At 38.3% G+C, this 15,518-nt stretch overlaps 1 protein-coding gene across 9 annotated transcripts in view; it reads right to left on the bottom strand.

The window, feature by feature from the left end:
- Positions 1-15,518, bottom strand: part of MYO6 (myosin VI) — a 139,586-nt gene that overhangs the window by 17,283 nt on the left and 106,785 nt on the right. For all 9 annotated transcript variants that reach the window (XR_002829434.1, XM_014456386.2, XM_023754302.1 and 6 more), the window contains 8 exons: positions 10,536-10,666; positions 10,364-10,441; positions 8,530-8,659; positions 6,176-6,266; positions 5,236-5,386; positions 3,496-3,704; positions 2,224-2,302; positions 1,157-1,317 (listed from right to left, as the gene is read on the bottom strand). Coding sequence is in view for 8 of the 9 variants with exons in the window: in XM_014456386.2 (XP_014311872.1) it covers positions 1,157-1,317; positions 2,224-2,302; positions 3,496-3,704; positions 5,236-5,386; positions 6,176-6,266; positions 8,530-8,659; positions 10,364-10,441; positions 10,536-10,666 (1,030 nt within the window). In the remaining variant the exon portion in view is untranslated. The remainder of the gene's footprint in view (positions 1-1,156; positions 1,318-2,223; positions 2,303-3,495; positions 3,705-5,235; positions 5,387-6,175; positions 6,267-8,529; positions 8,660-10,363; positions 10,442-10,535; positions 10,667-15,518) is intronic.

Here is a 15,518-nt window from a genome sequence, read left to right as displayed (position 1 = left end):
AAAACAAGTTTTTCCTTTCACAAGGAAATAGCAACATCTACTATTTTTATTATATTTTGTCATAAACAGTGCTCTAACATTCTGAAAAGCATAGTTACATACAGTGGGGCCTTGACTTACGAGTTTAATTCGTTCCATGATGGAGCTCGTAACTCAAATTACTCGTATGTCAAATCTTAAAGTGAACGAGTGAGATACGTGATGCTGGGCAACATTTGTGGTGTTCACTGTGACGTTCGCTGCGCCAACTAGCGGTGGGGTATCTGAAGCTGGCTTGTAACCCGAATTTTAGCTCGCAACTCAAAGCAAAAAATCGGCCGAGAGACGGCTCGTATCTCGAAAAACTCGTTAGTCGGGACACTCGTAAGCCAAGGCCCCACTGTATATGAATGTGCCTCACTATACATACAGAACATATATACCTACATATAAAGGAACTCCACAAACTAGTTTTGCTCTGTTTTTACAAATATTCAAAAAAACTAATATTTCCATATTGTAAATTTAAAATGAATCTATTATACTAAAACCTTCCTGAAATTTTTAATAAGGACTTCCAAATTCCTCCACACTCCAATAACATATAGTATTTAGAGATAATTCAGAAACCTCAGGAGCCAAAATATTTCAATATGATAAACCTTCCTTCTTGGAAAAGAAAATCTATTTATTCTGAAACATAGAGTGTGTATGTGTGTGTAAAATTTCCCCTCATTTCAAATGTTAGGATATATATAATTAGCATTAGGAAAATAATAAATACCAACCTCAAATATAATAGACTGGATTATAATAAAGTGACTGATTTCCATTATAGACTTTAATGGCAGGTATTTAGAAATTAGATGTCTACCTTAAACCAGATGTATAAAGATACAATACTCTTTGGCACTATCAGAGTAAACATTGATATGTTTTCTTAAAGTACTCATAAACTGAAGTATCAGTTTTGTTTTTCAATAGTTTAAAAATTTGATAAAATCCATTTGTTTCATTCCTTTGGGTATAAGAATGGATACAAATAAGTTTTAAATGATTTTACTTAAAATATACCAGGGCCTAAGGAATATGATCCTCCTATTCCCTTCAGGCTGAAGTGAGAGGCACAGAGGGAGACCTCAGAGAGAGCGCCACACCCCACCCAGCAGCCCAGTACCTGCGGAGCGCCAGGTCCGCCTGGGCCTCGTCACTGATGAGCTCTGCTTCGCTCTGGGCGATCCTCAGGGCCAGCTCGCGGTCCCTACGCTCCTGCTCCAGCACCGCTTGCTGCTGGGACTCCTCCTCCCGCTGTCGGGCCAGCTGCTCCTCCACTTCAGCCTGCCAAGGACAGAAAGCAGGTTCACCAAAGTGTCCCCACATGTCCTCTTGGTCATCCCCATTCCTACTTAAAATTGTTCCAGACAAGTTCCTTAGTAAGGAATGTATCATCTAACCAGAAAGCTCTTCAGTCTCTATTCTCTCTATATTATAATTTATACTTGCTCTTTCCAAATCTAAGAGAAGGCAGAGAAACCATAGTTCCACCATTCCATAACGATGAGTGTCCCGAATATCACAGGAGTATCCCAGGTATCACATTAACACTAACACCAGGCAAGCAGATGTCAGGAATTTAAAGTGTTGGTTGTGCTCAGGATAAGTTAATAAAGCAAAGAAACTCAAATACGTGTTCAATTACTCTCAGACATGGACTTTTTTAAAAATGGGGATGAGGAAAGAATCTTATTCTAATCTATTACTATTAGTGTCTACAATGTTATAAAATAATATTTTATAATTTGTTTAACTGGAGGAAAGTAGATTCTGACATTATATTTTAAATAAATGTTCATCTGGCATTCCCCTATGTATAATAATAATAATAATAACAAACTAATATTTATTGAACTGAACACCGTTTGAAATGCTTTAACATGTGTTAACTCATTTGATGCTCACAACTATTATTTACCCACATTCCACAGAGAGAAACTGTGGCCCAGTCACTCATGGTGACTTGTACGATGTCCTCATTTCTGTCAGTGACAGAGGCTGGATCTTAACTCACGTTCCTGACTCCAAAGTCCCTGCCCATAACCATTTCAGAAACTGCTTTTCATCTCTGAGATAAACCAATGACAGCCTATCTAACAAATCAAGATCTTGCTTTCACTTCTTCTGTTTTATAATTTTGTAGATTCTATTTTGATAGAAATTCAGTTCAACTGTCTAATCAGTACAAACCTGAATACGTTTTTCATCATCTTCCCTTTTCTTTCTCTCTTCTTCTTCTTGTTTTCTCTTTGCTTCCATCTCAAGTTTCCTTAACAAACAAAAAAAAAGAAAGAAAGAAAAGAAAACTCTTCAAAAACGTTATAGAAAAATCAGGAATCCTTCAGAAGGCAATTTAAACTATTCACAAAGGTTACAGAATGGGGGCTCACATTAACCGCCTGGCCATATACATTATCATTTTTTAAATCTAGTTCTACTGAGAATTAATCTTCTGAAACAAAACTAATACATTATATTGCATAACCTTTAACATCTCTAGAGTAATTTGGTTACAAAGCCTAGTTGCAAGGTCCTGGTTACATGTGCTTCGCTCTACTCCTTCTCCAATTAAATAACTCATGTTCCTCTGTCTACCCAATTATGCAAATCTTTCAAAACATTACCAGTTTTAAAACTGCAGAAAAGTAGAAGAGCCTTTTTTCTAGCTTATTAAATAATACACAAGTCACTGCTTTAACAGGAAGTTAAGAGATCCTCAGTGTAAGAATCTAACCAAAATTCATATTATTGTTAAAATCATTTTATGTTATGTTATTATTATAAATTTTTCCCCATTTTCAGACTTACTCTAAAATTACAGTCAGGAGCAGCATAACAACATTTTGGTCAACAATGAACTGAATATACAATGGTGTTATGCCATTCATACAGCCTACGTGTGTAGTAGGCTATATACCATCTAGATCTGTGTAAGTTCACTCTATGATGCTCACACAAGGATGAAATCACCTAATGACACATTTCTCAGACATATCTCCATCAGTAAGCAGCATATGACTATGGTATCTATATATATATATAAAAGGCTAATATGCAAAGTGTCCCCTTGGGAGTTTGACTGGGAAAATGGGAGTTTGATCGCTCGCTATGACATGAGCTGACCACCAGGGGACAGCGCAGAACATGGCGGGTGACCAGTGGCAGCAGTGGGGCGCTGAGGGAAAGAGGGAAGGAGGAGGTGGGGAGGTGGGGGGAGGGGCATGAGATGGCGGCATACAGGTGGGCGGCGAGGGAAGGAGGAGGTGGGGAGGCGGGGAACCTGATTGGCCCTGATCGCAGGCCAGGCCAAGGGACCCTACCCGTGCATGAATTTTGTGCACTGGACCTCCAGTTTTCAAATAAAGAACTATTTTTAAAAATAAGAAGAGATATCAACTAACACCACCAAGAATTCACTGTTCTGTTAGCTTCTAATTCAAAATGACAATATGAATGCCTTACATCCGCCTTTCCTCCTCTTCCTTTCTTCGACGTTGTTCATCTTCTTCACGTCTTTTTCTTTCTTTTTCCATTTCTTCTTGAATACGCCTCAGCCTTTCAGCTTCCTCTTCCTGCTGTTTCTTTTTCTGTAAAGCACTGAGGAGCTCCTCTGAGCTTTTAACTAGTGCATCGTATTCTTTCTGTATCTGTTCCCTTGTCATCATAGTGGACTTTAAAACAATAATAAACATGTACTTAAAAAGTTATCTCTTCTGCTGTACAACAATGTGAATATACTGAACACTACTGAATTGTACATTTTAAAATCGTTAAGATGGTAATTTCAATGTTATGTGCCCTTATAATAAAATAAATATGTACATATACAGCAAAGACTAGAAAAGTTGGTAAGCAATAAGGCCATTATCGTTATTATACTATTTGTACACTTAAAAGTTACCTTTGCACACAAATCTCGACATCTATTTCCTATTAATCAAGTAATCAAATATCTAAAGAGGTACTGTGGACAAAGTAACATACTGTAGGTAACAATTATTTTTAAGAAATTATTAATTTTGTCAGAGTTTACTACTCTTTAATAATAATGTTCAAATAGTACCTAAGGAATATTTAAGAAATTATTAAATACATCCCAAATTGTTGGATGACTTTCCTAAGAGAGCCTTCAGAAAATGTGGCTTGATTGATTTTAATTGATTAATACCATATAAACAGGGATGGCTCTTAACAGATTTGTAAAATCAGCTAAGCTTAGCCAAAGCATTTTCATTCTTCTTTTGCTCCACTTTCTCCATTATGTCTCTAAGATTGACCACTGTCTACATAAAATATCTGCAGGAAATAGAATAAAAGGCTTGCTTTAAGGTATTATATCCACATAGTTGCATTGACTCATTTAACTAGATGTGAAAAACATTAAGACCCTAAAAAATAACAGAAAAAGATATGAAGAGACAGATGGAATGTAATTGCAAGCATATCAATCCCACTGATAATCAAATAAATGGAAATCAATACAAAAAAAAAGGCCCCATTTATTCTGACAAATTTGGAGGGAAATTGCTATTTTCATAACAGTTAAGTAATTTATGATACAGCCTATATGAAGATTATATAATTATAGGAACGAGGCATATGGCATAATGATCGGGACAGAAAACTAAATGTACATTAGGATAAAAACTATGCAAAAATATGTGCATATAAAATAAGACAGGAAGGGAAATATACAACAGTAAAATAGTTAAATGTGTTACTTTGGTAAGGTTTTTTTTTTTGGTGATTTTCTCCAAATTGTTAATATTACATTACTTTTATCATTTAAAAATTATTTTCTGAAAGTAGAAAATCATGAAACAAAATAATTTGCATTAATCCTCTCTCAGTAATGATTATGCAAAAGCTTACCAAAAGAGTAGTTAGTTACTATTTAAAGTAAATACAATAGCATTTTAGCATTTTACAAAGAGTATTTTGGTTACTATTTTGGGGGGAAAAATCTTTCCTAGCAACAGATGGAAGTGCTTAACTTTGCTCACTTTAAAGTTCTGCTATGAAAATTTTCAAACCGTTAGGGGAGCATTATAATGAGCATCACTCGTCATCACTGGGACTCAACATTTGAACACTTTGTATCCTTAACACAATAAGGCAATTTCCTATATAATTTTAACACCAATAACAAAAGATATTAAATTATTTTGAAAAGTCAAAGCCATTTAGATTAAAATTACATACCTTAATTTTGGCCATTAACGCATCAATCGAAATTTCAAGATCCTTGACCTGTTTATTCACCTCCGGTTTCCCATCTTTCAGTGCACTTACTACTTCATTGAACTTATCAAGCCGTTTTTTCAGTGTGCCGACCTTAACCAGGCCGTCGATGCTGTGAAGATAATGCTTCGTCAGCGTAATTTCACTATGTAATGCTATACGTTCATTTTTCATTTTAATAAAATGCAAAACATATTAAGTAGAATATTTTATTCCTGTTTTCATAGTATTCAGTATACTCTCTTGTTTTTTTAAGATAACTTGTTGAAGGTAAAAAATAATAATAATCAAATATGGGTGTGAATGACATTGATGCCTGTCCACAGGATTGAAGCCTTCTATATTTACAGTGAAAGTTTTGAGAATTCAAATTATAGAAGGCTTTGAAAGAGTCACCTAGTCTCTTTAAAAGGCATTAAAGATCAACAGGTATTCAGACCTCCAAGTTTAAAGAGTATCAATTAATAATAAAAGGAGCAAATAAGAAATAAAGACTAAATTTATAGCAGGACAATTGCTACAGATAATCCAGAAATTATGGTCAAAACATTAATAAGGTTTTTTTATATTAATAAGGTTTTTAAAAACAATGTCAATGTGACATTTGTCAAGAAACTAGAGTCACTAAAATAATCAGAATAAAAGAGCTTCTTTCATTCCATTTATTTTGTGTCTAAATTTCTGTAAGCTCCTTCAAATCCTTTTGTAGCATGAGGCTAGCAATGAAGTAATTAAATAACTAATTTCAAATAAATCATACAAATAACAGAGCAATACATCTTTTTACAAAGAACATGAGAAAAGAGAAAACTCTGAGTATCCCAACTGCTCTTCATTATGACTTCATTTCATACTTGAGTAATTAGGTTTTGAGGGATTCTTTAGGCACCATTCATCTTACCGAGGTTTGTGTCTCCTTTTGCAAAGCCACATTCGAATAGTTTTTTGCATTTTAATGCAGGCTTCAGCTCGATATTTTATTTTGTTTTTCACTATGTGCAAGAGAAAAATATGATAGAAAATTATTCCGTTTAATTCAGACCTATAACCGTTTTAAAAACCACTCTTTCACAAAGCAGTTCTCAAGAAACATGAACTCTCATATCAGACATCAAAATCAGGAAGTTTAACATTTAATTCTGTATACTTCTTAAAATAAAAGCACACCATGTATACTACTAGATTTACATTTTAAATGTATTATTTCCTTGTTATGCTACACCACTGCTTCCCAAACTGTCCTAGGTAATGTTGGTCTATGAAACATTAATAGGTATGTCTTGAAAAAAAGGATTCATCTGTCATATGAATTTAGGAAAAACTAAATGCTACTTTTGGAGATTCACAATGAACATATTGAGTGAAGTTTCTGACAATCCTACAGTAAAGGTACTTATTTAATACTAGAGGCCCGGTGCACGAAAATTCATGCACTGGAGTGGGGGGGGGGGGGGGGGACTCAGCCCGGCCTGCTCACAATCCGGGAGCCCTCAAGGGTGGGAGGCAACCCGGTGATCAGGGGAAGGCAACGCCGCCATCATACCTCTGCTGTTGCCACTGCCGGCAGTGCAAGCCTCGGCCAGCCCTGGTTACCTGAGCCTCAGGCGGCTCTGGGCGGCTGGAGAGCCGCCATCCGAGGCTTGCCTGCACCTCAGGCCCACCCTGGGTGGCTGGGCAGCCACCATCCAAGGCTTGCCTGTGCCTCGGGCCTGTCCTGGGAGGCTGGGGGGCTGAGGGCGGGTCCAGCCACCCCATGCACCTGCTGCCCGCTCCCCCCCCCACCCCGCCCAGCTGGGCTGAAAGGACTGTGGGACTCCAGCGGGGTTGAGGGGACTGGGGCCGCCATCTTTGTGACAGTGTGATGGTCAATTTGCATATTTCGTCTTTATTAGATAGGGTTTAACTTTAGTTACCCAGAATGTCCTAGACTGCTCTGACCTTGAAACATTGTTCAGCTTCTCTATCACCCTGCAAAGATCCTGACTAATTGCTGACTTCACCACTGCACAATACAGTCCATGAACAAATGGTACAGTATAGCCAATTTTAATATAATGTGTTGTCCATCAACATGCAATGTATTAAGCTGAAAGCAATGAACTATCATGACAACTTTGTTTATATTTTACTTGGAAAATGAGGGGGAAAGAGTTTCTGTCACCTTTTTTATTATAGCAATCCTTTTACCTACATTCATAATTGTCTAACAAAAAACCTCAATAATAACCTTTGCACAGTTCCTTTTCATTAGGTCAAGAGTTTTATTTTTCTATTAATAAGGAACAATTTACACTGAATCTTTTTCATGTGTCTAGCACTGTTCCAGGTACTCTGGTGAGTTTGGAGGGAGAGAAAATTATACATTTAATCAAATTACTCACAATAGCTCCCTACAGTTAAAGGTTTCCATAGACCCTCAGGAACCCAAAAAGAATTCTGCCCCTCACCCTTGCTGGGGGTCAGAGGTAAGTTGTCCATACAACCTGGCCAGAAACACAAGAGAAAGCAGCCCAGTGCAGAGTATCTGAGAACAGGGTCTGAGAGAGCAGAGGCAGGAAAAGGGCTGAAGCCCCACTTTGTGATCTTGAAAGACTTTAGACTTTGCTCTACGTTAAAGGGAGCCTCCATACAAGGCTTTTAGTTTAGAGAGAGAACTCTGGGAACCCAGGAAAACCAACCGGGCAGCCACTGAAGCTACTATGCAAGCGGAGAAGAGCTCCACTAAGGCACTGGCAATAGAGAGGGAAGACGGTACAGTATTTGGAGGAGGAATCAACAGGGTCTGTTGACTGACAAGATTTCAGGAACGAGAAAGGAGAAACCATTAAAATCTTGAAAATTTTGGCATGTTGTACTGATGATGCTACACAGGTGGGAAGAGTTCTGGTTTAAGTCTGAGAGATTAGGGGATGGTGTGGGAAAGGTGAGGAGCGGGGTGGGGGAGAGAGAAAAGAATCAAGACAGTGACTTGTGCTTTGTTTAGGGCATGATGAAATTAATTCTCCCATCATACATTCAAATTAAGAAGTATCACATACACTCAAAAAAAGAAAGTCCACAAACACTCATTTATCACATCCTGAACATGAGCTACTACTACTCGAGGAACCAGGAAAACGAGGTGAATAGGCGATGCCATCCCTGCTGTCCAGCACTCACACTGAGACAACTTTATAAATCCCACACACCATTCATTCCCACACACCGTTCATTTCCAAACTAGTTTCAGATCCTGGTGCGAAAGAAAACACCTACATTTGATGACTGAGAGTGAGCACCATTGAACCTTCTTCCAGCGACTGCAGATAAGCCAGTGGTTGACTCTTTTAACCAACTCTGCTAAATGGTCAGGGTCAGACTTCATAATCTGATCAAATTCTGCAAACTAGGAAACAAAATAATTTATTATCAGTATTAAAAGATAAACAGGCTTAAACACACAGAGATACAAAGTAACTAGAACTGAAATCCAAAATCTAACTTTCTGGAAATGGTCCCAAGCCTCAGTGGGGTCTACAGCCAACCCCATACACTGCATCTTATAGCTGCCTTTCTCTTTCTTCCTCTTTCCTTCAGGATCTTGGAGGGGAAAGGTGGGACACTCACTGATAGTTAGCAGATTCAATACTAAAAGTCTAAAAAAATCTTAAATGACAATTATAGATGGTTAGCTTTTACTGAAAAAAATTTAAAAAGACAGATATGTCTCTAAATTGGCTCATCCACATTCTCAGTATCTTTTACCGACCTGACAAAAAATAGGTATCATTTTGATTCATTCACACTGGATGGCTATTGTTGTGTTGGCTGCTGTCATTTTTTAATTTGATAATATAAGGGAAAAGAGGTCATTGCCCCTGACTTAATATTCAGGTATTTCATGTTTTAAAAATGCTTGCAGCACACTGGTTGAAAATCGCTGTATCCCACTATAATGCATTGAGGTGTCACACCTATCAAGATAATGGCTTCTTATAATCAAAATTAAAGGTAACATAATGAGACTAAAGATTTGTGCTTTTAACATTTCTTTCTGACTGATTAATTTTTCTGGAAGCAAACAAGACCGAGTGCTTTCTCTATCATGTTATTAATTCTAAAATATTACTATAGTCCTGAAATAAGGTAAATGTTGAGTTTATGAGAAATATATATGATTATAGCTAAACCGACAATGAATATCTTTTATTCATTTTTTTTCTTAATTTTTATAGGAAATAATATGGGTTCTCTGCAGTAAAAATAGTCACAGGAAAGTACATATATTGCTAATGCATTACACAGATTTTATCTCATGCCCAAAAATGTAAAATCAGATTTATTATGATTAGTTTAGTCTTCAAGGCACTAGAGATATTTATTAATGATTTTGATGCGTCAAATAGGTATAGTTGACTATTACATATTACCAAGTGTGTTTAAAATTATGAAAATACAATTCAATCAATATTTAAAAAGTTAGAAGTGGTGAAATGATAAACTGATTCTGAATAGCATTTAGGTATTTCTATATTATACATATTTAGTTCTGAAATATTCTTTACTCAATCTTGTAACCTAGTATGAGAACCTGTAAATACTAAAACTGTGGGTGAGGCTAAGAAAATTATGTTATATACAAAAGTATTTATACACTCACTCACTCAAGCATTTGAGAGAAGTCAGCACAAACTCCAGTCCAATTTCCCATACCTTGTACATCTATCACTCTCTAATAGAACTTGTTCTCCACACAATGAAGACTCAAAAGTACTGTGAAATTTCTAATTATTAAGGCTGAATTAATATGTTTTAGAAAAGCTTTCAACTTGTTTAAAACAAAAGTATTTTCTGGCTAACCCTTATTCAAACAAAAAAATCCAATCAAACAAGACTCTCATTCCAATATTTCCAAAGCTGAAAAGAATTGTAAAACTTGTACTGAGTATTACACATTGTAAACTTCTCACATACTGATAATATGCATGCTGTTGGTGATCATATAATTCAAGAATAATTCAAATCACTAAACACTTAAAAATATTCATTGACACCGCCCCCCAACTATTCATATTCATCATGTTCAAGTTTAAAGTAAAAATGTATTTACCTTGCCAGGTCTAAAAAACACTTTTGTTAACCCAAACTTGTAGTCAATTTCATTCAAGCCCAAAGCTTTAAAAAGAGCCTGAAAAAGGAAAGTTAAAAAGTTAAATGACAACCAGTAATTAATAACAAAGACACCTATAGCTAAGAAATTTCAATTCAGGTGATATCTGTACCTTACAAAATAGTCTTGGATCTAGTCTTGCAAGTTTGTCTGGCATGTACTTTTTATACATGTTGTAGAGTTCATGGAATGAAGCTCGTGATGGGAAACCCCCCTGCATCAAGTCCAAGACAGACACCATACCTAGATTCATAAACAAATACATATTATTGCCAATCACTGTACAGCAGTCAAAAATTACTTGGAAATGATCAACTTGACAAATTAATGTTTAGAAAGGTACAATTTATAGGAATTGTCAGCAAGGAAATAGTACATAGGAAATATTATATTTATACTTATTATGTCCCAACTTACCCACCACCTCAAAATATTGTAGTAAATTTCACTTAGCCATCGTGAATAATCCCCTTTTTTAGAGACAAACTCCTGGTCTCTAGGAAGCTCAAATCTAGTTTGTATCTTTTTTACTGCTACAAGCCTCTGTGTCATAATCACAGTATATAAGGCTTGCATCAGGCCACTTCCCAAATCCTGAGGTTAATTTTAAAACAAGATTCCTGATACAGTTTCCAAGAAGTAGTCAAACACATTCCCAAACTCTCACCGGTGCTTAGAGCAAATGGACAAGAAAGAAGCGCTCAGTGCTTCACTATAAAAATCCCCTTTCACTCATTTCTCAGAGAAACTAGTCTAGTGGGGTAAAAAGTGTATAGGAAGGATGCCTATCTATTTTCAGTGAAATTCTAGTAGGTGGTTAATTTGAGCCTTGAGTCCATGTGAACTTTTCATATCAAGAAAAGCATAAAATAGTCAGGGAAAAGCTGAACAACTATAAATAATGCCCAAAACCTTCGTTCACCCAAAAACAACCCCTGAATTTCAGACTCTGGGACTATTCAACTCAATGGAGAAAATAACATTATTCAATAAAAAGTGTTAGGACAAATGGGTAGGCATTTAGAAAATAAAACTAACATCTGATCCTTACCTCACTTATATAAAAATAAATTCCTGTTAGCCAAGAATTTAAATTAGCTAAATGAAACTATAAAATACTTAAAAAACAGATTTTTATCTTTAAATCATCTCATGGGAAAGATAGCCTTTCTAAGCAGTCAGACTGAATTTTAAGCTTTTTTAATGAGAAAGGCTAGGTAAAGGTTAGATAAAACGCCAATAATACTCAGGGTTGGCGACAGTGTAGGAAAACACACACACACATTCCTATTGGGAGAGTAAACCAGTGCAACACTTTTGGATGGCAATTTGGAAATATTTACCCCCTTTGACTCAGTACTTTCTATTCTATGAATCTATCCTCCAACTTGTCACACATGTGGGCAAATACATGCACAGAGAATGGCTATATATCCACTGGGTCATTGCTTATAATAGAGAAAATCAAATAACTTAAATATTAAAAATTATGTTGCAACCATATATGATGTATTAATTAAAAAGAATAGGGCTTATCTAACCAGTATAAAAAACATATCCAAGACAAAGAGTTAAGTGGTCACCCCTGAGAAGTGAGACTTTTTACTTATATTTTTCTGTACTATTTTATTTTTGTTACAGTGAACATATATAACTATTATAATTTTTAATACTAATCAATGAAACACAGAGAAGCAATCATTCCTATGGAAAGAAATCTCTAGAACTGGATTTAGTTCTAGGCTCTGCTTGAAGAAATAAAAGTAAGGTTTGACTGATATTGTGACAATTTTTGCCCATTTATATCAAATACACAAGTACCCTTGGAAACGTTCACATCCGCCTCCTCTGAGTCCCTTGGCTTGACCTGTAATTGTGGACAACATATGAACTGGCTCGAAGAAGTTCATTAAGAATTTCATGGAGCTTAACAAATTACCAAGCCAATGGCTGCTTCCTAGCACTTCAAGCTAATTTACTCAAAAGATCTTCTCATGCTTAGAAAAATAAAAATCACCACACCATGGACTCTTCCTTCTAGAAATTCCTATGACCTTCCACTGGGAGTTTGGTGAGGGGCTTGTTGGTGCTGGTTATATTCAGGATATGACATTTCTTAGCCCCTCCAGCAGCGGACCTTCGTTTTTTCCTCCAGGAGTGAGGTGAAAACAACCTAGATCACCTTCTTGGATTCTTATTACCCAAGTTACCAAGAACACTGCGAGTGGCGTACCGAGAGCTTAGCCAATGAGCGGTCAGAAAAGGTGTTTCCTTTGCAGCTCATGTGCAGAGGTGGGACTGCTGGCATGCCGTCTCCCAGCAGGGGCAGGCCCCCCAGTGTGTTGTGTCTCCGCTCCGGGCCCACCCGCAGCCCCAGCAGCCATCACACCGCAGCCACTGGGGCCGGGGATGGGCCCCCCTGTGTGTCGTGTCTTTACTTGCTGGGGCTGGTGGTGGCTGCCCATCTGCGCACTCAGTCTCCTCCTGAGCCAGTCGTGACTGTTACGGTGTCCCAGCTAATTTGCATATTACCTCTTTAATAGATAGATAGATAGATAGATAGATAGATAGATAGATAGTCTATATATATAGATAGATAAAGCTGGAGTTGGGGAAGACACTGTTTCGGGGGTCACATCAAAGGGACTTGGGGAGACAGAGTATACCTATGCTGTCCAATAAGGCAGCAACTAGCCACATGCTCTGTAGTTGCACTAACCACAAGTGACAATTTAAATTTTAAAAAATTAAATACAATTTAAAATTCAGTACCGAATTCATACTAGTCACATTTCAATTGCTCAATAGCCATAAGTACCTAGTAGCTACCTTATAGGACCACTCAGATATGGACTATTTCTATCACCATCGAAAATTATATATAAGAGTGAGAAGGAAAATATGCCTAACCCAAAGCCTGAAAACTCATGTAAATAATACCCAGGTGAAAAAAAGTGACCCTGCAGAAAAGTCAGGAAAGGCTGGAGAATTCAAAACAAAAGCAAGGACATATGTTGTTTCAAAAGAAAAGAAAGGCCCTGATCGGTTTGGCTCAGTGGATAGAGCGTCGGCCTGCAGACTGAAGGGTCCCAGGTTCGATTCTGGTCAGGGGCATGTACCTTGGTTGCGGGCACATCCCCAGAGGCAGCTGAATCAATGTTTCTCTCTCATCGATGTTTCTAACTCTCTATCCCTCTCCTTCTCCCTTCCTCTCTGTAAAAAATCAATAAAATATATATTTTTTTAAAAAGCCAAGAAAGGATTTGTAAAAGGTATTGGTCAGAGTCAAATGCTGCTGTGAAGTTCACTAAGAACTGCAAGATGAACATTTGATTTAGGATCAAGGAAAGCACTGGTGACCTCATCAAGAATTATTTTGTTGATGGCACTGGTGACTGGTCAAGGTGGAAGCTGAAGTCTGTGGGGTTAAAGAGCAAGTGGAAGGCAAGAAACTGAGGAAGCAAGAATAGACTATTCTTGGACAGAAATTGAAAAACAGGAGAACAAAAAGTGAGGCACGAAATAGGGCGGCAGCTGGAATCCCTTCTCGCTGTGGGTAGGAGGAAATTAAGACAAGGTTCCAGCATGTTGAAATGGTAATGAAGAGAGCCTGCTCAAAGGAAATAATAGTTCACTACATACAACCAATATTGAAGGTTCAGGAAAAGGTAGGAAGGGATGGATTCCAAAGAACAACCAATATTGAAGGTTCAGGAAAAGGTAGGAAGGGATTCCAAAGAACTGCAGTCCAACTAGGAAGAGAGGTACGTCCTACCTCCGTATCAGGAGGGAAGGTAATACAGGTAGGTAGAAGTGTCTGGTAGCAGACAGGTAAAACTTTGAGGGATATTGTTGTTGTTGTTGTTGTTGTTGTTGTTGCTAAGAGGTGAGGCTGTCTGTTGACAGAGACTGAGCGTTGAGGAGAGCAGGAGCGTCAGAGGCTCAGAGATTTGAGGAGAGTGGGATGGGTTAGAGATTTGAGGAGAGCAGGATGGGTCAGAAATTTGAGGAGAGCAGGATAGCTGACTAGTTTCCATAGAGAAACAGGGTATGTTGATCAGGGAAACTGCAGAGTGGGTTTGAGAGCCCTTTAAAGGTTAATGATCATATACATTTACCAGAGGCCCGGTGCGCACTGGTGGGGTCCCTCGGCCTGGGCTGCGGGGATCGGGCCAAAACCAGCAGTCCGACATCCCCCGAGGGGTCCTGGAGTGCAAGAGGGCACTCTGCAAAGTTGCTGTCGCTCAGCAACTCCTGCATGGAGCGTCTGCCCCTGGTGGTCAGTGTGCATCATAGCTACCAGCTAGTCAGCGGGTCGGCCAGTCACTTAGGCTTTTATATCTATATATATAAAAGCCTAATATGCAAATATGGCAGAACAACCGGTCACTATGACACACACTGACCACCAGGGAACAGACGCTTAATGCAGGAGCTGCCTCCCTGGTGGTCAGTGTGCTCTCATAGGGGGAGTGCCATTCAGTTGGAAGCCAGGCTCACGGCTGGCGAGCGCAGTGGCAGTGGCGGGAGCCTCTCCCACTTTCACGGCAGTGCTAAGGGTGTCTAACTGATGAGTCGGACATCCCCCGAGGGCTACCAGATTGCAAGAGGGCGCAGGCTGGGCTGAGGGAACCCCCTCAAGTGCATGAATTTCATGCACTGGGCCTCTGGTATATAGATAATGGTGCCAATCTGTCTTCATACTTTATCTATGCAGATGAGGAGAAAGGACAGAATTACAATCATCAATGGCTAAAGTTTTATGAGAGGGGTCAAGAGTAGATCCAGATTGGGGGCCCTGAAGTTTTCACAACTGGAGGAGGGCAGTTTAAGAAAAAGGTACATACATAATTACAAATTACAAAAGAATACAAAGTCAAGTGCAGGCCTGTGGAAGGAGCTTGTTTAAATGAGGGGCCCTGAAGCATAAGTGACCTTAGCTTTATAATAAACCCACCTCTGAGAGGAGCAAAATAAGGAGTCAGAGAGGCAAAAGAGTTCAAGCAAGTGTCAGGAGCCTGAGATGGACGGGAGGAAAGGAGAGGCTGATGCCTTGGGAATAAGTAGTTCAAGTGGGGGTGAAGGATGGGCATGC

The sequence above is a fragment of the Myotis lucifugus genome, unplaced genomic scaffold (genome assembly GCF_000147115.1).
Source record: "Myotis lucifugus unplaced genomic scaffold, Myoluc2.0 scaffold_59, whole genome shotgun sequence".
Taxonomy (NCBI): Eukaryota; Metazoa; Chordata; class Mammalia; order Chiroptera; family Vespertilionidae; genus Myotis; species Myotis lucifugus.
This window is presented reverse-complemented; position numbering and strand designations above follow the sequence as displayed.